The sequence below is a fragment of the Varanus komodoensis genome, unplaced genomic scaffold (assembly GCF_004798865.1).
Source record: "Varanus komodoensis strain SLA01 unplaced genomic scaffold, ASM479886v1 scaffold1, whole genome shotgun sequence".
NCBI lineage: Eukaryota > Metazoa > Chordata > Lepidosauria > Squamata > Varanidae > Varanus > Varanus komodoensis.
Genome location: NW_025335268.1, coordinates 124,116,948 through 124,142,492, shown reverse-complemented (window position 1 = coordinate 124,142,492; position 25,545 = coordinate 124,116,948). Strand labels below are relative to the sequence as shown.

General features: G+C 42.6%; 1 protein-coding gene across 1 annotated transcript; it reads left to right on the top strand.

The window, feature by feature from the left end:
- Window positions 1–6,807: 6,807 nt before the first annotated feature.
- MLN (motilin) lies at window positions 6,808–25,387 on the top strand. The gene is made up of 5 exons (XM_044425084.1): window positions 6,808–6,830; window positions 18,170–18,287; window positions 19,841–19,945; window positions 23,686–23,794; window positions 25,371–25,387. The coding sequence occupies exons 2-5, from the start codon at window positions 18,171–18,173 to the stop codon at window positions 25,376–25,378; spliced, it is 339 nt and encodes a 112-aa protein (XP_044281019.1). The 5' UTR covers window positions 6,808–6,830; window position 18,170; the 3' UTR covers window positions 25,379–25,387.
- Window positions 25,388–25,545: the final 158 nt, after the last annotated feature.

Here is a 25,545-nt window from a genome sequence, read left to right as displayed (position 1 = left end):
TGACTCTGCACTTCCCACACCCTCAGATCCACTTGGAGAGCTGATTCCAACCATCTAATCTTTCACCCCTGTTCATGAGGAGGAGGATCTGAGGCACAGCCAGGATTTCACATACCCCAGCAGAGCTTCAGTCATGCTGTTGTCCTACCACCACCTTCACCACCGGCTCCAAAGTCTCACTTGCAACTTCAGAGCCACAACTGGCATGGAAAGGACCATGCCAGCTATTGGGGGGGGGGGGGAGAACACACCAAATTTAGAACCCCAGTTCTGACCTCAGAGCACCTTTCTGAGCTCAGAGCTAGGACTCCAGGTTTTCCTTTCAACCCCAGAATGGCATCCTTAATGTCCAGACTTGAGTTTTCCATTGTACCATATTTCTTTCCCCCTCCAATTTCCAATGGACTGCACACAATAAATAAGGAAGAGTCTACCCTGAATACTGTCTCCAATATAAAGGGGGGATTTTGAAGGTCCTGCTTACCTTATGCAGAGTGAGATGCTACCTGCTATTCTACCCGCAGAGTGAGATGCCATCCCTTCTTATAGATGAAATAGATTTAAAAGGTGGTATTGTCCAACAAACGCTCTATTCTGTTTGTGAAAATCATACCCCCAATGCATGTTTCCAAAAGAGCAGAAATGTCTTCCTAAGATTATTTCCACAAAAATGATGACAAATAAGGTAACCCTATATCTACTGGCAGTTATGGAGACGCATCCCTTCAGCTCTATCCAGACAGCAACTTACTGCATTATTGGTTCCATGGTTTAGTACTAAATCAGATGTGCGGAAAGCAAGACCACATGTATGTTGCACCCACTTAGAGGCATCACAGCAACCAGAATCTGTGTACAATAATTTTTGCCACATATTATCTTCTGGACAGCCATCTGAGAGGGATGGTATAACTTGGTGTTCTGCACCAAGCAGAGGATTGGCCCTTTCTGGTCCCTTCCAATTCGACTATTCTATGATTCGAGACCTGGGACAGCCAACCAGTTTTCTCTGGGGATCCTACATAGTTTAAACTAGTTGTGGGGGTGCGGGGGAGAGACATTTGAAAACCAACCAATTGTTGTACACTGTCCAGAGAGCCTTGGTAGTGGGTGGTATAGCAATGAAATTATTATGAATAATAATGATATTAAGAATACATTTACAATGTAAGCCCCTGGGGGCAAGAACCCATCTGCTTGTACTCGGTTAAGTGCATGCACACTGACACGGAAAATAACAGAAACAGGACAACCATCATATAGTTGGCATCACGCATCATCAAAGGATTCTATGAGATAATCAATTGGCAATTGAATGTGCTGAATGTGCTTCCTGACAGACTCCCCCAAGTGGCAGACTGTTAGCAGACCTAACAGACCTAATGTTCCTGAACTATGAATATAGATTTATATGAAACACACCTGAAGCCTTATTGCTTCATTTCCTTACCAGTGAAACTGAGTACTTTGGTACTACGCTTTGGCTTAGTTGCCCTTCCATTGGTTGCAAGTGCGCTTGACTGGTCCTGTCTAACAAAACCTGTGCTTATCCTGCCCTTCCTCCCGTGTGATACATTTATTTGGACTAAAGGGCATTGGTACAGAATGGGTACTACTTCCATGTGGTTTGTAGGTGTCAGATGTACTGAAGAATTATCCCATGTAGACCACACGAATGTTGCACCCGCTTATAGGACAAAACCTCAAGCAGGTCATCCTTGTTTATCACATACCTGGAACATAATCACTCTGAACTATGGAAGGCACAGGGTAACAACTGACTTTAAGTGACTGCTACTGCTCTTTATCACAATCTGCAGAGCACTGAGATGCCTGATAGAATCAGTTCTTGCTGGAATCAGTAAAAACATTCCCAGTGGACAACCGGACTAAAATTGCAGGACTTTCAGCATCTACCTGGAAATGTAGGAAATGCAAAAGAGTGCAACACACACACACACACACACACACAAAGACCAAAACAAACAAACAAAACCATCAGATCCTTCATTACTCTGACACTACCAGGTCCAAGCCACAGTATGTGCTCTGTTTCCCAGGCCAAAAGCAGAGTACATAGCATGGACTGAACCCAGCAGGAGTTAAATCTTGGTATTGATTGTGTTTCCCATTCCTGCCATGCTCTAGTAAATTAACATGAATTACATTGCTGAGAAGTTGGGAGAAATGTAACCAGTCTGCAGGGAAGAACAGAAGCACAAGTTAAAGGCTGTGCATTTAAAATATTTATGCTGCAAATGAGCATGTGTTTAAACTCTCTGAATTTCAAATATTTATGTATGCAGGGGGACAAAATCTAATATTAAGAAAAATGTATTAAAAGTTGCTAAAGGCACTTTTCTTCATTAGCAAAGCTAAACGCCCACAGATACAGCAGCGGCTGCTATTGTCCGGAATGCATCTGCGCATTAACTGGAACCAGTCAGCAAATGCTGCCAGGATCAGAATGTGTTCTGCTTTACACCAGATAGTAAATACTTTTCAAAGAGAGTGATTGAAGTCATATCTTCTGTGGAGGCTGGGTGACACTGTTGCCCAGGAGGTCAAGTTTGAGTCCTCACTTGGTGCAGCAAACTTGGGATCCCTGAGACAAGACAGACACTCCTAGGACAAACCTCTTTTGGATGTGTTTGCATTGCCTAGAACTCCTGAGCAAGATGCTTGCCCACCATCATAAAAAAATAGGGCTCAACATTTTCCTTGGGTTTGGTCACAGCAGAGATGAGGAATATGGGGCCCTGTAGGTGTGGTTACATTCCAATTCCCAGCAACAAGTATAATAGACAAGGATTATGGGACATGTAGCCCAACAACATCTGGAGGGTGACCAGTTCCTCCTTTGACAGCTAGCTTCGAAACACCTTTCCTCAGAAAAGAGGTGGAATGCGGTTTTGCTCTTTCCCAAGCAGTTAAAGTGCTCCCAACTTTTTCACCTATTTCCAAGCGCCAAGTACTCAGGAAGGTAGAAAATTTCAGCCCATCCTCTTTTTGCTGGAACTTGTCTTTGACAACTGTCAGAAGTAAAGTTTTCTTTGAAAACAGAGATTTAAGCAGGGCAAAAGCAGGGTAACATACATACAAATGCCGTGTGTACACTTCCTCATCCACACTACCTCACCACACACTGAAGTCCCAGTTGTTGTTGTTGTTTTTAAAAAAGCACTACTTCTGACAACTGTCAGAGGAAGAGTCAGCAAAAAGGAAGCAAAATGCATTTTTCTGCTCCCTGAACAGCTAGTCTCAGGCATGGATGAAAAAGTTAGGGTCACTGAGATCTATGCTGGAGGAAAACAATAAAAACCCTGAGAACTTTGCTGCAAGGAGTGGTAAAGACACCTACACACTTTCATGTGTGAAGATCACTTGCAGCTTTGCACTCCCTTGACAGCTTTCCTTTTTAATGATCTGGTAAAATGCAAAGAAGGGGAAAAGAAGGGAAAGGTGCAGTAAAAAATGTGTAATGACTGTGGTAAGGAGAGGAGATAAGGCAGCTTAAGCCACCAAGTCTCCTAGGATACAGACTGGAGGACCACAGGGGAAGGAATGGGGAACAACCCACACTGAGTCCAACAACCCACCCACCATGGCTTATTGCCAGGGTGGGTCAGCATGATGTGTGAATGCACCCAGTCTCTCTGTGCCTCTATTCTCTCTATAGGCAATGGAGGTTATACCCAGAAGCATTTTGTGTAGACATATATCCAGCTGGGCCATATAGAGCAGGATTAGCTAGGGTCCCTAAAATTTTAGATAGGGATCTTTTGCATCACCCTAGATTCTAAGCACTGAAACTCCCACATGTTCAAGGCCAAATCTTAGCTCCGTTAAACTTAATCATGGTGTCGGTGATGAATTTTACGAACTCTACTTCTTCTTCCTTTAAAATACTATTAAATTAACTCTCACTTGTTGAAAATGAGAACCATCCCACTGCAGTCAATGGCTCCTCATCCAGCAGTTTGCATCAGGTGTGCCTTTCTTCTCAAGCATGGTGGTTTTGCTTTGACATCAGTTGCATACAGGCTGTGGAAACAGCATATGCATACTGAATTTGTCCTCTGACAACTAATTGATACAAATATGATTGATCTAACTATTTTCTTTTTATTTTTAAAATTGTCCCTTATGTTGCTGGCAGGCACATTTCTCTGGCAAAAAAGGGTGGGGGAGCGATATGAAAGTTTTGTGCTTTCAAAGAATGACCTTTCCTGATAATTAATTTGCTGTTCCCAACACCATCTGCTGTCTTGCAGCCACATCTATCATAGCCGTAAAAAATTAAAACTCAATTAAAATGAAAACTGGTGTCACACATTTGTCAGGGGGAGGCACAAAGTTCTAGGGAGCAAAGCTATTTGACCCCTCCTGGAGGTTTACAGCTGCGCCCACTTCACGGGATTTACGATCAGCTACCATAAATACAAAAGGCTCTGGGGAGTGCCTTAACTACCAGCACATTTTTAGGCAGTGTTTTGATCAAATGCAACATTATTGACTGGGATGATGGCTGGAAACTGGTCATAAAACTTGGGTGACATTCCACAGTTAGATGTGTTTGCGCTGAGAAGCAGCCAGCCAAAGCCGATGAGGAAAATTGACACAGAAATGAGTCAATTCTGAATTTTTCTGTTTCTGTTTCTTTTCCTTACTCTTTGTATTCTCCAGAAGCAGAAGTCTGTGGAACAATGTTAGGCCCAGGGCATTGTGAAGAATACAAAATGGCACTTAAGCCGCTCACACAACAAAACTTGTGTGTTTTCACTGTACACTTTGGTGGTAGCAGAACTGTCAGGGAATTTCTCCTGCACTGTGGGCAAATTCAGTGAAATCTCTCTCTCTCTCTCTCTCTCTCTCTCTCTCTCTCTCTCTCTCTCTCGCTTTCTCTACCTACAGATAGGTGCAGAAAATTGAGAGCTTCCATCTGTGTGTGGCTTCAGTTCTAACTCACCCATGTCTTAACCACCCCCATAGCTGATGAACACAGAAAATACTCAATATCCACTCATAGTAATAGGAACTTTCCTAGGGATGATGATCATCATGATAGCTTTATCCCACTCTTCAGTGGACTAAGGTTCCCAGAGTAGATTACCTAAAATCAAATACAGTCACAATCAAATAATTACAAAGAAAAAACAAGCAAACAGTGGAAGCATGGTGAGCTGCCTTATGCTGAGTCAGACCTTTGGTCCATCTAGCCTTGTATTGTCAACACTGACTGGCAGCATCACTGCACATTTTCAGGCAGGATTCTTTCCTAGCCAACCTGGAGATGCCAGGGATCAAACTGGAGCCCTTTTGCATGCAAAACATGTGCTTCTACCACTGAGCTATCATAATTTTAAAACAACATTATAGCCAAGATCTAAAAGGTTTTTAAAAACCATCATAAAATACATACAGCATTAGGAGGCCTGTGCAAATAAAATTTAAACATCTCCAGGAAAAGAAAATAAAGACAACACTGGAATTAATATCACCGCAATCATTAATCAAAAGTGAGAATCTCAAAATGGGTTTGTCCATAGTTTGGGCTTCTAACCATTATGCTTGCCTCTTCCCACGGGGATGAGCAACTGCAGAGAATCACCAGTGGAGACAGGCTGGGCTCCTCAGTCACATCAGACTCTGGGGCATGCACACGCCGATCCTCCCACATGACCAGGCCTTCTATACGCACAAGCTCTCAGAAGAAACATGCTGCCTTCACCCTTTGAAGCATTTCTCCACAGGCCTCAGGGCTATGCAAACCCACTTAGACTAATGAGAGGAAGAAAGCAGAGATGACAGTTTCAAGGATTTGGGCTTCAAAGAATGCTCTGAGTGTGAAGTACAGACTTAGAAGAACTTTGTGTTTATAGTAACTTTACCACATACAGTACAAAGCATTGAATCGAAAGGATCCATCAGTAATAACTGAAAGATATGTCTAAGCAAACTAATACATTAAAAACAAAGATCAGAATAACTCTGATGATTTGTTGAATTAGCAATGTTTATTTGCATATTCTACCATACGATGGAAGCAATTTGCAATATCATTTATGACTGTAGTAAATATGTAACTTTTAGAATCTCAGTATTTACATAATTACAGTGTGACACCTTAATTTTCTGTAATGCTGAAAATAATACAGATAAATGATGGGAAGTGCTTAAAAGCTATAATTTCCCACAATTCATGCAAATTGATAAACATCGAAAGACTTGCTGTAAAACAAACATGGATATAATGTCCACTGGCATGAAATCTTGTGTAGCCTAATTAAATGTAAAGATTTAGCAACTTAAATGGTACAAGAACCTGGAGGCAAAGCTAGATGCTGAACCTTTGACCCTCCAGCCACCTACCTCAGAATGGAGGGCAACAAAATTACTGGCAGTTCAGCCTAGAAAGCTGGACTACATTACATAAAGTACTTGAGGGTCTGACACCAACATTACAGTGTCACACTGTCATCGTGTAAATACTGAGATTGTGAAAGTTTAATCTTTACTACTGTCATAAAGAGTATACTCAAAAGAGAGCTGGAACCAAGACTAGTACCAATGGAACAGGCCTCCTTGGAAACGCAGACCTCTTACAAATCCCCACAAAACAGAAATGGCATGTGGAACAAAGCCACTTGTATATTCCTATGTATCTAGTCATCTGAGTCTCTTCATGGGCACTCACAAGGGCAGGTGATGTCATTAGGTGCTGATAGTGATGGTTATAAATAGGCCAATATGATCCACCAGGTGCATAGACTAGGCAAGAGGGTGCTCTGCAGCACTGAGCTACAGACAAGAGACAGCACATTTTCCAGGTAAGCATTCAACACATTCACTTCTGGTTCTTCAGATGGGAAGCAGAGGTTAGGGATCTCAAAAGGGCCAGAACGTTTCTCCTTATATGGGTGTTCTACTTTTTCTGTAGCACAGGAATGGTCTTCTGGGTTTTTCTCCTGCATCTGTTACTCTGTCTACTAAACCCATTTGCCTGGGCTTGTTGAACGGGTGTAAGGGGTTGTGATCTTCCAAGGGCACCAAGAAGGAAGCCAGAACAAGAAATGGTGCTTACAGATAAGAACACTGTCAAAAACTATGAATCAGCCAAAGCCAGAGGATGTAGTGAATAGAACATAACACGCATGGGTTAAGAACCCAATGTAATTTGATTTGAGCAAGTTACACTACAGCTTCTGTGAAATCAGATACAGGCAATTTCTATAGACAGTATAGGCCTATCCAGCACACACCTCTAAGATAGCCAGCTGCACTTGGGTGTAGTGAATGATGCTATCCCTTTGCAAGTATCAGAGTTAAAATAAACTATACATCCAGCTGGCTTCTCTAAATGGAGCAGAGTAGCGTGCAATGTTGTCTTCATCTGAGAGTTAAATTTCCCAGAGCAGCCTTGATATTTTTTTTAAATACAGTTAAGAGGCTGGATGACCACATATTGGGGTACTATAGTACTGTATTTCCTGTACCACCAAGAAGTTGGATTTCCTACATTGATTCCTTTTGATATCATCACCTAGAAAAGTGATGGTGAAACTTTTAGAGACCGAGTGCCCAAACTGCAACCCAAAACACACTTATTTATCGCAAAGTGTCAACACTACAATAAAAACTGAAAGCTGCAGTTTTAGTTTAGAAAAAACAATCCGCAGCCAGTCCAAGCGTATATATATATATACACACTTGGCAATGCACTGACCAGCCATATGAAAAATCAGACGAGTTGCGGCTAATGAGTTACGGCTCGTGATGTCATCACCTGGCACCACTACTCCTTTGCAAGCGTGCGCATGGCCCCTATGTGCACTGTTACCTGATGCTCGGCTGCTGGGGCGATGCTGGCGTGACTTGGCTCATGTGCCGACAGAGAAGGCTCTGCATGCCTACTATGCCAAGCGTGCCACAGGCTCACCACCACTGCCCGAACCCTACCCTGGTGTGCTCCCCTAGCCCTAGTATAGGGGTAAAATACCATTGAAAAGAGGACAAGTTTGAAAAATCCATCCTTGAGTAAATTTTTCTGCACTGCTCATCCTTTCTGTCCATTCTAAACACATTCCAACCATCAAAACCATGCCAGGGCACCTCGGTTTTCTAACCCTAACCCTGCCCTGGTGCACACCCCTAACCCTAATATAGGGCTAAAGTTCCATAGAAAAGAGGGCGATTTTGAAAAGGCCTTCCTTGAGTAGCTTTTTCTGCACAGCTCATCATTTCTGCCCATTCTAAACACAGTAAAACCTGAACACTGAGGTTTTAGTTTACAAATAACACCTCACAGCCAGTCTAAGCAAATATATATATATATATATATATCTCCTGACTGGCCATACAGAAGCTCGGATGGGTCATGGCTAATGAGTCGCAGCTTGTAACATCATCACCTGGTGCCGCTACTCCTTTCTGAGCATGCGCATGGCCCCTATGTGCATTGTTATCCAATGCTCAGCTGCTGGGGCAATGCTGGGGTGACTTGACTCGTGTGCTGACAGAGAGGGCTCTGTGTGCCCGCTGTGGCACGCGTGCCACAGGTTCACCACCACTGACCTAGACCAACTGAATACACTATGTATAGGGGGCAGAGTACAAGGGTGAGCCCTAGAAGAGTGGGGAGCTCCTGCTCAACCCCACAGTCCTTCTGTTCTGGGGTTTCATGTCTCCTTTTTAACATCCATATGAAGCTGTCTGAGCGAGTCATGCAGGGAATTAGAACAAACTGCCACCAGAATGTTGATGGCACCCAGCTCTACTTCTCCTTGTCAACCAAATCAGGTGAGGCTGTAACAAAGTTGAACCATTGTTGGGAGGTGGTGATGGGCCAGATTAGGGCCAGTAAACTGAAGCTGGACCATGACAAGACAGAGACACTGTCAGTAGATATTTTGGGAATCAGGGAAATGGTACAGAACCTGTTTTGGACAGAACCACTCCCAAAGAGACCAGGTGCTCACAGTGAGGATACTCCTGGATCTGGCTGTGTCAGTAGAGTTGTTCTTTCCAAGAACAAACAGATTACAAAGTAGGGATGAGTACTCACAGATTCAAGAGCAAAATTACATGTTAGATCTGCTAGCCCACATTCTCTCCCTTTCAGGTCAACTGACAGGTGAGGCTGGTGGTGGGGAGGCATTTTCACCAGAAAATAGCACAAGCAAAAGGACAGCCACCACTTCGCTTCTGTGTTCCCAATGTAGATTGGAGGCATCTGAAATAATATTGTTTTAGCATTAAAATCTATGAAAATGCAATATAACATATTTCAGCTATTGTCTAGTTGACTGAACTCTAGAGCTGATGTGTGATGTAATGTCATCGCGCTCAGAAATTCCCCTGCTCCAGTGCAGTGGACCAGATAAACAGTGAATACAATCATTTCATATTGTGCATCTTCTTTAACATTTCAAGCATAATCCAGGAGATGTGAATGGGTGGTAACCATCTGTTTATGATAACATGTAATTTAGAATGGCACTTTGCAAAATAAAAATACAAGTCCCCGCCCCGAGATGCTTACATTTGAAAAGATAAGGAAGAAATGAATGGGGAAAAAATAAATGAATGTTCAGTTCGACTTGGCTATAAAAATTGAGCAAGATGTTGGCTGATTTCAGCTCATCCACAGCAGAGGTGACTCAGGGCCAAACCAAAATGACATTTATCACACGGTTTGCCCTTCTGAGGTTGGTTTTATTTTGGTGAAGTGGAGGCGATCCCAGCCGTAGTTCCAGTCTGGCTTTCATCCCACCTGCATCAACTAGTTGTTGAAGAAAAATTAATAACACAAAGGCTGAGTTGGTCCAGAAAGGCAACTTGTGAATATTTTTAAACAATGAACCAAACCCTTGACAAACATTATGACCCTTAATGTGGGGAGGAGAGACTCTAAGACTTCTCTGCGTGAGGAATATAAACCAGAGCTTTAGCAAGCTGCTTCTTCCATTTTCTTTAGGGAAGGACTGGAGCATTGTTCACATGAAGTTCCCCGCCCCCCAGGGGGTGTCTTTCTCTATGTTCCATTACACAACAGCTGACCTTATACTATAGGTATACAACAGAATTGCAAAAATACATCAGGTTTCTGTATAGAGTCATCTAGGAAAATATCAGACTTTCCTTGCTTTAAAAAGAGCTGCAAAAATATCCGGAAAACTCAGGAGAGGGCCTGGAAGAAGATGATGTCATGAAAAGGTGCCACAAACTTCTGTGAGTGAGGGATCACAACCTCAAAATAAATGGCTTATGCAGAGAAGCCTCAAACCAAATGTTTAAACAAAAGAGAAAATGCTTCTGACATTTCTTCTGTGCCTCAGCACTTTCCCCCCATTTTGTACAAACATGAATGATAACAAAAGAGGTCAGCAAAAGAGGATAAGGCCCCAAAGCTGTCCAATTTTTAATCATACCTTTTTTGAAATATTACTAGTGAAGCTAGTTTGCAAAGAGCAAACTCTCCATTTGCCTAGGAGAGCATTAATGTACGAAAGATGTGCCCTGCTTGCAAAACAAGGATGGGGCATCAAACAAAGAAAAAGATGGGGATTTTTCCAAGAGCAAAGAAATATCAAGGTAAGGCAATCAGAAAGGAAAGATGGAACCAGGTTTGGAGGCCTGCAGTGTTACACTGGAATTATAAACACAGTAGCATAAAAGTATAATTGTGCAAATGTAACATCATATGAAATAAGAGGGGCAGGTAGAGTTATATGGTTCTGGGCAACAGCCTTTCAATAACAGCAAACCAGTTAATGTGATGAAAAATGCCAACCATTTGTCTTCATTCCTATTCAGGAATTTTCGTTTTAATATTTTAGAAACTGGGTGTTTTCTTTATGTGTCCAAGGACATGATGCACAGACCACTGTGCAATATCATGAAAACAAAATGCATCTACCTTTGGTTCAAAATATCCAAAATGATCATCCCGAACGGTCAAGTCCTGCAGGGAAAAAGCAAAAACAAACAAACAAACAAAAACACAACAAAGCACAGCAGCTGGAGAACAACCATTAGGGCCCCAGTCTACAATGAATTCAGATTACTCAAAATGTTCCAGCTAAGCATGGAAGGAATAAAGGAGGAAGCAATAGTTGTGCTAAGCGATTTACTAATAAGAGAAAATGCAGAATGAAGCTCGGTAGTGATTTACTACAATCTGTTGCTTTCCAATTGCAATGTGAGCGTATGCTCTAACTGACACCAACAGGCCATTACAAACTGAATGAGCAACCTTCTGTTTTTTCTCCCCCTGCTTATAAAGCTACAGATGCAGGTGCGCCAGGGTTCTTTATATATCTATATGGAAAGTGGAAGCAGTTACTAAAACTCAGAGCCAGCCCTATCATTAGGCTTGAGGCAATGATCAGCTTGCTCAAGGCCAGCTTCCAAAATGAGGGTTATTCTCCTCTGTTGGAGCTCAGAGCTGTGTGTTTCGAGCCATGTGCCTTGCACCCCAGTAGGCGAGCTACAGCCCTTCAGTGAAGTGAAGGAAGCTGCCCTATCCCCAGTGCTGAACTAAGAGTCAACCACTGGTCCAAGTGCAGGCCCAAGGAGGGGCACCTCGTCCTTCACCTCAGGCAACACAGTGCCTTGGGGCAGCTCTGGAGAAGCTTCAAGTCCTCCTTGTCAAGTCTTTGTCCGCTCATTGTGTGTGCCTCTTGAAGAGAGTCGAAGAATTTTACTGTTAATAGGAATAAAAGCTGTCTCCTCCCTGATATCCATTTCTATAAGATCAAGCTAGATGTTTCATGCACACACATGTAACAAATTCCCAGTGACCCTGAGAGGATCAGAACAGTTTATGCCACGTAATCTTGGGGAGCAATATACCTCCAAAGGATGCACTTGCCCGCCATTTTGCCACAAAAGGTTTGGGATCTTTTGTTGGGGTTTAACTCACTTTGCCAGAAAGCAGACCCTGGTTGTGCATTCACACATACACAGATGAACAGCTGCCCACAGATCAACAAGTTGTCCATAACTTAGGCACTGTTATACTCTGCACATGCACAAAGACATGAAAGGAAAACAGTCTCTCCTTGAGGCACCTCTCCCGTGCCAGCATGCCCATTTAGCGCACTCCGTGGCCACTGTGCATTCATCTTCAATGAGAAAGGGCCTTCAGGAAAGGGTAGGCAAAGCTGGGGGCACATTTGAAAATCGGAGAAATTGTTCTAGGTTCTTGACCTGCGAGGGTTGGCCAAGGAGAACTGGCATGCCCTAAAAACAAGAGAGACGTGGGATCTGGGGCCCAGCGCATGAAACAACTCCTTGGAACTCAGTTTGCAGCACCAACAAGAACAGACTTCATAGCTATCCTAAATGCCAGCAAGAAAAGTGGTGGAGTTTTAAGGTGAATTGCTGGGACACCTTGCTCAGTAGCAGGACAGGTGTTTGGGGGCACCTGGTTTCTGATAGCACCACGCTACTAACCCTGCCTAGGGCATGGCTGGTGGGATCACGGTCAGTGGCATGATCTCACACCTGCCTTCATCCATGATTATGAAAGGGCTCCTAAGGAGGCTGTGCCAAGCCAAACACTGACCTTTGCTCTTCCAAAGGGCAAACACTCTAGCACAGCTTCTCCAGCCTGGTGCCCTCCAGATGTGTTAGACTATAATTCTCATCATTCCTAGCCAACACTGCTGTTGGCCACATCTGTGGGGCACCAGGTTGGAGAAGATAAATCTAGGATCATTTGGCAAGGACGGTGAATTCAGCCAGAGAGTGACTGTAGCTCAAACTTCCATGACTAATTGAGGCTCATCTTTTAATCCCTTGTTTCTCATGACTAGTTAGCATCACAGAACTAAAGCAGCTCCTGGGAAACTGCCATATGCACATAGCCTTATAAAAGTACTCCCCAATCTGGTGTTTCCCAGAAGTTTCAAAATGTAACTGTCAGTATTCCTAACAACTGGTGGGACCTGATGGGAGTTGCAGCCCAAAACGACTAGAGGGCACCAGGTTGGGAAGGGCTGCCTTAAAGGCTCTACAATGAATGGAAGCCTTCGTTCTCTCTGTCCTAATCTGCAGGCATGTAGCTAAGATGGGCCCAGGTTTTCTCCATCACTCCTGGACAGGAGGTCCAATTAGACAGTGTTCAGCTCCAAAGAAAATCCAGTGCCACTGCCAAATTAGATGAAACAATATCTTTCTCTTGCTGCAGAATAAAGTTCCAGGAACCTGTCCCATGTTATAGGAAACCACCCCGTCTTCAGTTCTGAGTCAGCAGTCCTTCCGGAAGAACGCTATACTCACCATGTACTTGTCAATACTTGAAGTGGATCCAGACTTGGTCATGCTTACAGTAGTCCCACTGAAATCAAAGGGGCATGTTACTCCTAACAGACTTGACCCTTTGATTCCACTGGTGCTACTGTAAGCATCCCTAGTTTACAACAAAAGAACAAGGGCCAAATTAGATCTGCTGTCAGTTTCTTTTTCTCCTTAGAGGTACACATATGTGTAAGCAGCCACCTGTTGTGGCACATGTTCTTCTGCTGGGCTGTAGTTGGCTATGTGATTTGTGCTAGTATCTGGATGCTTCAGGTGTGGAACAGCAGCCTGGGACACACAACTACATCAGGAATGTCTCAGATCCCAGTTGTGCCCTTGTGCACAGCCAGCATCGAGTGCGCAAGGGAGGTCCAGTTCAGTATATACTGCAGTGCCATATTTCCTGCTCTGACACTCATGCACAGCTTGGGTTATCCTGCAGCACATGCACAGATGACTGCAGGCTCCAAGGGTCTGAGTGCAATAGCAGGTGGTGCTTTGGATGCCCGAGTTAAAGTGCCCCTCAAAAACTCAGCAGAGAAACATCATCCAAATGCCATGCGGCAGTTCCACTTTGTAAGTGACACCATGCGCTGCTCTTTTTCATCTCCCATGCCCTAATACATCTGGGCAATAAATGTGCCAGAAGAATTAGTTTTTAGGTGCTGCACAATATTAGTTTCAGATTCTGCACAATTTTATTGGTACATAAAAGGCTTAGTTTGGAGCTAAATCTGACCCAAGAGCAATATTTGAATAATGCCAAAAGCACTTTTTAAAAAAATTAATTAAGTCTCAGGATAAAAATGAGCATAGCTTCTAAGCACTTGGACCATGCTTCATTAAATTTGCTCACGAAAGAGCATTTAATAATTAAAGGGCTCTTGAATGTTTACATAAATCCTCCTTGTGATGTGGTATTGCTGTCCAGTCAAGTTGAAAACTGGTTTACAGCAGCTCCTTAAAGTCAGGCTCCCACAGAGCGGCAGTGACAAACCATGTTCTTAGCTCTGTACGACCTATCAAGGTTTATTAAGGCGTTCAGCACACCAATGGGAATTGGCCAGATGCGCTTATTAGGTCTCTTATAAAATTAGGGTCTGTGACACAACAGTCTGATTCTTTTTCCCCCTCTGTGGAGCTATGGAGGAAAGGGAAAGGGGGAGGTGGTGCTCGTGGTGACAGTGAAGCAATCTGTTTTCCTGCCAAAACTGGCAAATATTTCTTCTCGGGAAATGAACAGAAGGGAATGGGAAAGATGCAAAACTTCCATGGATGATGCCCTGTTGAAATGCCCAGTTTTACCACTATAAAGCTGTAGTGGGGCTTTGAGTGGAGCAAATCTACATAGCAGTTTAATACTTTCAAAAACTTGGTTACAAATGTAGCATGTCATTTCTTCAAAACAAGCCAATGATGTCTGTCAATGGATAGACAAGGAAACTTTCCAAACACCATGGCCTTTATTTCAGTTGAGGGAAAGAAGTGTAGTCTGGAATGCAAGCCCGAGGTTTGACAGGGTGGCTTATTTCGGGATTACACTGACAAGCCACGGTTTACAGGTTGGTTTGTTGCCCGAACAGCACTTGGGGGCAGCTGTCAGAGGCTTCCCTCACTGCCTGGTGTTGCAGTGGCAAACCCAGCTCACCTGTCCTGCCACCACAAGCCCTTGACAGCTGGCTGGGACACCCATGACTCCCCTACCCTCTCCCATTGCTGCAAGGCAGGGATTACTGTAAACAGGCTAACTACCAGCTAAATGATTGCTCTGCTCCTGCTGCCCAGTGTTGCAGCGAACACATGTAGTCCGTTCCTGCCAGGGGCAGCCAAGATTACTGCTGCTGACTTCTGAGACAGTGGTAGCAATCCCTGCTCTCCAGCCCTTCTTGGAAACCTCAGGGCTCCTCCATGGTCCCCTGGGATACCTACAGGAGGGCCAAGAGGGGGCAGGAGGGAGGGAGGGAGACTACCTACAATGTGCCCAATCATCTGTTGGGCACATTTTGGGTAGAGTGGCTTATTGGGTCCTAGCAACCTGGATATTGTGTTCCTCACTTATCGTGCCATTATGCATTCTGCCTACCATGAGCCTTCCTGTTTTTTACTTCCACATTTGGTAAACCGTGGTTTGTCCCTCCAGTTTCAAAGCTAAAGTCTGTGCTTGTCCACCAAACAAGAATTGGAAACCATGTTTGAAATGGATTTGTAATTCTAGTTGGAAGGGCAAGCACAATACTGAGTGTGTTGGTTCAGACAAGACAAGACAGACTGTGGCTTGCTTGAACCTGGAAGTGGGGGAGGAGCTTGGAACATGGAAGGGAAGGAGGGCATATGCAATCCCATAGGTGGTCAAGCCAAGGTTTGGCAATACATGTGAACCAACTTAATGGTATGGATTCAACTGTAATGATGGTAGCAAAAGTGAACATTCCCACTCTCTGCTTCCCAGTGCAGCCCCTGAAGCACCTGAAAAGGTTGCATAGAAAGTCAGAAGAACTGCCTTCTTACAGAAAGAAAATCCAGGCTAATTTTTGCAATTTTTGCTTGGAACATTCTTCAAACCAAGCTGGAGCATTCCCCAGAAGAGATCAGAAGTTGCTTGATGAGAAAATCAGTATCAGTTATGGCACACAAGTTTCTCTGAAGGACAATCTGTCCATCCCTTTCCACTGTCCCCTAAAATTAATTAATTTATATGAAATTATGTTTAGGCTGCCTTTGAGGGTAGAACCCTCCCAAGACAGCATAAAAATTCAATACAAGGCAATAACATTCAGTAAAAAGAGTGATTATCAATCAAATCAGTAAACCCAAAATTAAGATCAGTGAAAATGAGTGGGTATTCAGAACGCCTTCCTTCAGCTTCGGCTGATTAATCAGCTGCGCCCCTACCTGGAATACGACTGCCTGGCGACGGTGACACACGCGCTGGTGACTTCCCGCCTAGACTTCTGTAACGCGCTTTACGTGGGGCTTCCCCTGAAGACAGTCCGAACACTTCAATTGGTGCAAAATAGAGCTGCCAGGTTGCTGACGGGGACGGGGCATTATGCTCACATGACTCCAGTCCTCCATCAGCTTCACTGGCTTCCCATTGAAGCCCGGGCCCAGTTCAAGGTGTTGATTATGACCTACAAAGCCCTAAATGGCTTGGGTCCTGGCTACCTGAACGAGCGCTTACGTCCGTATATGCCTGACCGCCCTTTGAGATCTGCGGGAGAGTCCCTTCTCCGGGAACCCTCCATGAAAGAAATTAGGAGAGTAAGTACCCGGAGGAGGGCTTTCTCTGCGGTGGCGCCCAACCTATGGAATTCACTCCCCAAAGAGGTCCGCCTGGCACCGTCGTTACTGGTTTTTCGGCGCCAGGTAAAGACCTTTTTATTTAAACATCATTTCAATTGTTAAAACATATGATCTGGCCTGGGCAACTTCTTCTTCCTTCTCTTTCTCCTCCTATATTTTTATTTTATACTGATAATTTTAATTTTGTATTTGTAAATCAATGTATTTTTTGTATTGTTATATTTAATGGTAATTTATTATGTACTATTGTATTTCAATGTATTTTATCATGTTGTAAGCCGCCCCGAGGTTTCAGCAAGGGGCGGCATAGAAATGGTATAATAATAATAATAATAATAATAATAATAATAATAATAATAATAAGGACCAATAAAGAAAAGGCCTAATGAATCCAATAATGGAGCCACTACCAAAAAGGCTCCCTCCTTTCTATTTACTATCCTACCCATTGGTGGTGGTGAGAAGGGCCCCTGATGATAACTTCAGGGTTTGGGCAGGATGGAAGAGATGCAAGCAGCCCTAAATTAACAGCTGGAGGGAAGTGCTGGGTGTTTGAGGGCTGTGGTGGGTGGCAGGTAGAACTAGGACCATGGTATTTGGGCTTCAGCTCCCAGAATGCCTGACCATTGCCCATGCAGGGACTTCTGGCAGCTGGAGTACAAAACATCTGGAGATCTCCCTCATGTCCACCCCTATCCTAGGTGCACTTTCTTAAATCAGTTGTGTTCTCATATGCAGCCTTAGATGCATGCCCCATAGGAAACAGAAGGCTCCGCAGAGCTGGCTTGCATCTCATATGCCATGAAAATGACCCCTAGAAAGTGCAACTAGATTTCTCTAGGGGTCCCTTAACAAAGCAGCTAATGTGGAAAGGAATCCTTAAAGACAGAACGTTAGAAAGACAACGGTTTAGAGAAAATAGTCTTGTTCTCAGTTCAGAAAAACATGTTGTCTAATGGTCAGACAAAAAGGTTCCAGCTGCCTGTCAGAAGGTCATTGCTGGTTCTCAACTCATTAAAAAAAGCCATTTTGCATCATCTGGTCTAAAAGCTAAAAATAGAAAAGTAGTCCCCTGTTTAGACCATGACAAGCATTCTAAATGGAGAAAATATGATACAATGGCTGATGATAGATAAATACCTATTAACTATTCAGCTGGTCAGCTAAAATCATGGATACATTTGCAATTTATAGATTAAACTACATACCATTTGGAACCACTATTGTATTACTTAAGACCTTGCTGGCTGGAACTGAAATACTGAAGGAATGCTGAGTAATGAAGTACTGCAGCTCTAGGGATGAGGACAAACCTAGGCAGCTTTCAAGCATGGGAGTAGATAAATTCATGGGGAAGAAGGTGCCAGTAGGCTACAGGTCCTGATGGGTGCATTTTTCTCCACCATCACTACCAATTGCTAGTGAACATGTGCAAGAAGGTGCTATTGTGTTTGACTGCGGGCTGAAGCCTCTGGAAATTGTAGTCCAAAAGGGTGCAGAAGGCCGTCGTAGGCAATCTGATGTGACCTTCCATTTTCCGGATTTTTTTTCTTCCATGCTGCAGGATGGTTCCAAGAAAAGTGATGGCCACCTTTCTGCTTCTGTACATGGCAGCCATGCTGGCTAAACAGAGTGAAGGGTACATTGCCTTCTACAGTCGTGAGGACTTCAGAAGAATGCAGGTTAGACTCCTTGGAAATAACATCCAATGGGCAGCACATACCACATGCTTTACGTGTGAGAGGTCTCTGGTTTCATCTCAGATATCTCCATGCAGAGCTGGGGAAAAATGCTCTCTGAAATACCAGAGAGCTACTATCGATCAGGGTAATAAATTAATAAGCAATCTGACTCAGCCTGACAGTTTCCTCGGTTCCTGTGACAGGACTGGCACGAGGGCAGGAAAGTCCCATCCACCCCACCCCCCAATCCTGCCTTGATATTTATTTATTTATTTATTTATTTATTTATTTATTTATTACTTTTTTATACCAACCACTACCGCTATTTCCACCTCCTACCCTAACAATGTTTTCATTCTGTCCGTTCAAGGTCAATGGTCTATCAGCGGAAATATCCAGACTGCTTTCGATTTGTTTTAGAGATTAATAATCTAGTCTTGAAGTTAATACACTAGCCTTAAAACTGGCCTGAAATTCAACACTTGTTCATTTCAATGGGGTTTCTAGTAGTTCATATTTCAAAGCTGAGTTCAGCCTCCAGGAAGGCTGGCATGTAACCCAAATGCTGCCATGTAAGCCACCAAACCAACTCGAAGGTGACAAAAGATCAAGTATTCCTTTAGGTCACAATCCTACATGTTGTGCCCGTGATACCTGCAAGGCCCTCAGAGGCTTATGAGCATTGTATATTAAGTGGGAGGAACAGCCAAGGCAACCCTGGCTTCCCTGTTGCTCCCACTCTGTATTTTCACTAGACAGCCATTTTTGGCTTCCCAGATGAGACTCTTTGAAAAGGGAAGGAAGGAGGCTACAAACACCACCATATAGTTATTTGTAGGCCTCTGCAGTCTCCTTTCCTCCCCACTCACTTGACAGCCAGTACAGTTCTTTCTGGCACCAATTGCTGTGGAGAAGGAAATGGGGGTGCAGAGTCCCAGCTCTGAGGCTGGAGCCCAGTTTCTGACCTCAGATCTAGGAAATCACAGTTCCCCATGGTTCCCCTGATGATGCCCAGGTGTCATAGGAATGCTGTTTCTGTAAAAAGTCCTATAAAACTGCACAAATCAGAGGGCAGATTCTGAAATACAGACTTAATTATTTTTCTCAATATACCCTTCAGCCTATAAATAAGAATTTCCATTTTTATATGATGGTAATGGTATATCTATCATATTTTGGACAAGCTAGGAATTCAAAGGATATTACAGGACAGCTCTAACAGCCTAGAATGTTTGACTGATTGATTTTTTCAAGGGGTAACTCCCAGGGGAAAGCTATGCATTGTAGCTAGACCATGGATGAGGAAGGGTCATTGTAGAATAAGGTCCTTTTCCAGAAGCACAATCTGTCCGAATGAAATCAGTAAGACATCTGAATAAACACATGTGGAACTTGGATACAAAGAGAAGTTTTAACAAAAAATTCTGAAGGAAATACTATGGCAAGCTGGCTTTGCCTATCTTCTTTTGAAATGGCAACATTATCATTACCACTCTCTGATTTGTAGCCAGCCCTAATGTGGCATTCTCAATTATTACGTTTTCTGGTTCCAGGAGAAAGAGAAGAACCAAGCACAGAAAAAATCCTTGACTTTGGAGGAGCAATCAGACACAAGAGATTTTCCTGACTTTTCCGATGATGAAGGACAGGTCATCAAGGTACGTTGTTCTCTGGATTATGTCAACAAGACAAGACAGGGACAGAAGAACAGTTCCACTGGCATACCAGTCAAAACATGAAGCATGAAGTACCGATGGCCTGAGATTTACTTTCTCAGGCAAGAAATCTGCTGCTGTTCAACTTTTCTCAATCACTTTCTGTAGTTCAGCCACCCAAATTCTTGTAAAATGCTTTTGCAGAAGGTTGCAGCCATTTGATACAAATGCTATTGTTACTAGGGCTGTGCACCACCCCTCTGCTTTGACTTGGAGTTCAAACTGTTATTTTGAGAAATGGCTCATTTCTGTTCCATGGAAGTCAGAGGCTGCCTGCTTCAACTCAGTGCTAAGTATGAGCTGAAGTCTGCAAATTTGAGGGTTCATGCTTCACATTCACTATCATGGGAAAGCCCAAAATGACTAATGTTTCTACTTTTTGACAGATTTGGAAGATATTTGCAGGTAGCTTTTTAGGAGGGGATTCGCTTCCTCCTCCTCCTCATTATTATTTCAATTTATATGCCACCCCACTAACCATTGGCTCTCTGGGTAGCTTTCAGCATATTAAAATCTAACCATATAAAACAATACAAATACAATATAACATTTACTAAAAAAACCAATAATAATAGCAATAAAATGTATTGTTATTAGGTAAAATCTATTGCTTGAGACCATTAGCTGTAAATGCTAATCTACTTATAAGGGGGACAAAGTAAATTCTCCTAGCATAGAGTTTAGATCTTACATGTTCCAAACTTTCAGCTCTAACATAAGAATATAAGCAAGATCTCTTGCATCAGGATAATGCTTGTCCACATATTTGGGTTGGATATGTCATAAGATGCTGCAATATGTATCTTTGCAAAACTGTTGGTCTGTTACATCTAATTATGTAGGCTTTAGGATTATGCCTACCTAATATAAAAAAAAAAATAGGTCTGGGGTGGTTGTTGCAGAAGGACATACCTCCCTATGCTTCTTGTGCATAAGTGTTCTGGAAATAACCTGGCAGCCTACAAGTGTCCCCAAGAAACCTGCAAAGTATCTGAAGCCTAGGTGTAGTCGTTCAAGGGAAAGGGGAGTTTGGAGTTTATGAAGGGATTGGTTTTTCCTCCTTCCCTCCGCCTTTTCCCATATTTTTTGGGCCATTTGTATGAAAATGCCACATGTCATAGAGGTGTCCCTGGCAAGAACTCTGAAAAGTTTCAGAAGGGTGAATGCAGGTGCTAGGGGTTTATGATGACTGAAAACCAGTTTAAAGCTTTTCTTTTCCACAGTGGAATTTTGTTGGCAGTAATCGCAGAATAAGCATCTTGCAATCCCATCTTTGCTAGCCCCCAGTGCACAGTGATTGGCGATCCTCTGATAAAATGTGCCCTATGATTAGGAGGACCTGCCAGTCACTTAAAAATACTTCATTGTGCTCTCTCCCCCTTGATCAGCATTTGGAGAAATGAAAGCAGAAGATAGTATTTTTGAAGACACAGTGCCTGTCCTTCTGAAGCCAAATTGTGACTGAATTCTTGTGAGGGTCTAGTTCTGAGCCTAGTCATTTTGAAGGGAAGCGCACTTCACCTCTGGAAGCACCAGCAGGGTCCAAAGATGAGCTTTGATGAGCTTTGTCCAGATCCAATGCACATCCCTAACAGAATAAACATTTATATCACCTAGAATAGAATTTACTAGGGCTAAACAAACAGGTTATCAAAATAATAGTCAAATATATGCATTCATTTTCTCTCATTCATATTCTGGTCTTTGACAATATTCATATGATGTTCAATTTCGATTCATTTGACTCAGACTTTAGCACTGATGAGTTCACTATTAGGTTAAATTAATGAGAGAGCAAAAATCTACTTGTTCACTTAAAATGATACTAAACAATCTCAATGACGGGGGGTAGTGGGGGCAAGAATAGTCTGTGAAATCTCGGTTCATCTGATGTTCAGGCATGAGCACCATTACTTCTGTAGCCAAAACGGCACCGCACATGTGCGCACATGCGCATGCCTGTGGACAGACAAGTACACACACACACACACACACACACACAGGTAGGCTTAAGATGAACCCAAATACTTCAGAAGTACAGACAATCTTCTGAAGAACATCCAAGATCACAAAGACCACATTGAAGAATGAGCAGCCACGGAATGATGACTGTGGAGGGCAGAAATAGAAAAATCAGTGGAAGGGGAAATGGAATGGAATGGCTGGCTGGCTGGCTGGCTGGCTGGCAGAAATGCTGGACTGAACAAGAACACTCCACACTGCACCATTTTGTTACAGTCATGCTTGTATTTATTGAATGCTATGCATCCATACAAGGCTGTGCATTTTTAAGACAAGTGCAGAAACTCAAACCCAGGATCCAAATCCCACTTTCTCAGATTCCCCAGATGGTCCTACTCTCCCCCCCCCCCCCCCAACTGTGGATCATTTAGTAGTTTCCCACATCTTCCCCTCTATTTGAAAAAGCTGACTTGCCTCACCTGTGGGTTAATCACTAAAACTAGGGGCTTTCAGCTAAAACATGCTGGTGTTTTAGCCCCACCCCTTTTGTCTTTGGCTGTGTCCACCCTTGAAATTCAGCCCCCAAGAGCTCATTCAGAATGGAATTTGGTTCTTGGGACAGAAGAGTTTCAATCCCCTTGTCCTAAGACATGGCAGGACAGAGTGACTAGCCAACCAATCACACTGAATAGACTGATCATCACAAAGGCTTTGACAGCTGTTCTCTATACCTACCAATGTGCATGAAAACTTGTAGAACTGAAGAGTTCCTGTGACAACTGGTGCATCTCTCACTTGTTTCTTGTTTTACCATCCCTCATAATCTCCAGTACTTTTTACATTCACACATTGCAATCAGAGGAAGCTTTTATTAATATCGCCAGAGCTGGCACAGTCACATTTATGACGAAGCTCAGAATATATTACAGTTGTCCAGAGTTCCAAGGACTCCAAAGTTCCTTCTTCCCCTGCTGCTTGGTTGGTCCTACTGCCACCAATAGCATTCTCAAAAGTTCAGCTGATGACCAATATTCAATATCAGCATACCCCAGTAGACTGAATCCTCTGGGCTATGGAATTATGCAAGTTAAACTTGATTAGCCTCTCAAAAGTTGCTCTCAAAAAATGATGAGCGCTCCCTACAAAATCTCTGTACCACTTCATCCTTGTTCCATTCCTTCCAGCCAAACTGCCTAACGGAAACATTTAAAAATTGTACAACCAAGTAACATAACCAAACATAGAGTTCATTTGATTTGCATTCTCATTTGTAAACTCTTACAGTTACACTGAGATCCTATTTTTAGGAATTTCTCTGCAGACCTGGGAACTAGATACTTGCTTATGTGAGAACTCACCATATTTAATTCAAGACTTTTCAATCAATCACACTCCATAGTTTAACTAATTTCAATCACCATATGCATGGTGCATTGTCATGTGCTGGTCTGTAGACTCAAGCTTTTAAAAAGCTGATAAATTGTGAAGACTTGCAAGATCAGAAACATCAGCCATTGACATTTGCAACTGCACTTTTAAAAAGCAACTTAATCTTGCTGCATAGGTCACATCCTCAAAGACTAAACCACTGGCTCAGGAAATCCCTTTCTGCAACAGCAAATTATTTACTACTAATGACCCTGTTCCCTTCAATGTGCATGATGTAAAATGTGGTTAAAATGTTGGTTTTCCTCGCTTCTTAACTCTGTTTTCCTTCACAGCTGATTGTTCCTGTAGAAATCGGAATACATCTAAACCCCAGACAGCTGGGAAAATACCAAGATGTCCTGGAGGAATTCCTAACAGAGATGTTACCAGATGCTCAGAAAGGTATTATGGGGTCTTACATTTTTCCTTGGCAATCCTCTCAGTGCTACAATTCCAGGAATGGATATGTGTCCTATTACTTATTATTTGTTTATTGGATATTTATCCTGCTGCATTGGCCAATAAGGTTCCTTAATAATGGCCCATTGAAGAAAGTTCCTTACCAAAGATCATAAATCCTTCCTCTGTCACTACTGATCACAGCCAACAGGAAGCACGCCACAACCACATTTGCGCAATGCTTGCACAAAGTGCACTATATTTGATCTTCCAGAGTGAACCGAGCAGGGGAAGCCTCACTGCAAATGAGATAACCTTATATAATTGTGTTTCAAAGGATGGGAAGGAAAAGCCATACTACTTACTGGGCATCCATCTTAGAGAGGGAGGGATAGAGGTATACAATCCAGTACTGGAATGCAAGGGCATTCACCCTTTTCCTGACCTAAAGAGAAGGAAAATGGACAAGATTACCAAAACAGGGAGATCAAATTGACAGTACTCATTTTCAGTGAAATTGAAACCATGTAGATGTGAGAGGAAGAGACAGGGGAGTGCACAGCCTCCATGCCTTTCTGAGGAAATAGTCACATTTTTTAGAAATAATACATTGCTGGGAAACATTTTGAAACTTGCATCAGTAAAATTGGTAGGCTAGTGTAATTGCTCCATTTCTTGGCAGTTTTTCAGCTTCCATAAAGTTGTATGTTTGCGGAAGGCCAGTTGAGCTGCATTCATTTTCATCAGTTGTTGAGCTGCTGTTTCACCAAAGAGACTACAACACACAATGAACTGAGGGATTCTTCTTCAAACTGGATACTACATTATTCCTTATAGGAGTGGCTCCTGAATCTCCCTGGATGATATCTGCCCTGGAAATAGATTGAATTGTAGACTTTTAAACATTCTTATGTTCCACATTTGTTGCTGTTAATACCTCTTTATGTATTGCTTATCTTTCTGCCATGAAATCAAAAAGAGTTTATGTCCCTGGGCATGCTAATGAAATTCTGTCTCACTGAAAAGAGTGAGACCAATGGAGTTATCTTAAAAACAGAAATGAGAAGTAAAATATATGGGATTATACTGAATAACTAAAGATTTTTGGCTATCCTGGAGCAAAACCTCTACATCAAATCACCTCTGCGTCTATAACTGAAGCTAGATATTCAAAGATATGTGCCAAGTACATATGAAAATTCAAATCAAATTTCACACTTAAGCTGCAATTTTCTACCTTCTTACCTGGCTGGGAATAACCCCATTTAATTCAGTGGAGTTTACTTCAAAGTAGACATGTATAGGATTGCCCAGTTAGTAAATAATAATCAGAAATGAAAATAATCTGATGAAATAGAATTATACTCAGTCCTACACATCAGTAAACAGTGCTTCCTACTGTAATGGAAAAATATGGATCTCTTTGATACCATATTTTAAGTAAAATTGGTATAATAATCTGCCTGACTTCAAACAGCTTTTGTTTTGTTTTTTAATGTGAAGATTAGGAAGATCAAAGCTTAAGCTTACACAGTATTGATTCACAAACTTACATTCTTGTCATTTTTTCTCTTTGCAGCCAATTGATGTTCTAATAATTGGAAGATAAAAAAGAGAGACTACATGCAAATTTGCAAGACTCCTCTTAACGCAAGGGCTAACTGTCAGACTCTGTACTTCAGGAAACACATATATACACATACACTCACACTTATGAAAGTCAATAAAAATGAAACTTAAATATATGATTAGTT

What these genes read in the sequence shown, in the direction of transcription:
- MLN (XM_044425084.1), top strand. Translation starts at nt 18,171, where the DNA reads ATGGTTCCAAGAAAAGTGATGGCCACCTTTCTGCTTCTGTACATGGCA. An exon ending in AGGACTTCAGAAGAATGCAG is followed by an intron (nt 18,288 to 19,840) that starts GTTAGACTCCTT and finishes TTCTGGTTCCAG; the next exon opens with GAGAAAGAGAAGAACCAAGC. An exon ending in ATGAAGGACAGGTCATCAAG is followed by an intron (nt 19,946 to 23,685) that starts GTACGTTGTTCT and finishes TTTCCTTCACAG; the next exon opens with CTGATTGTTCCTGTAGAAAT.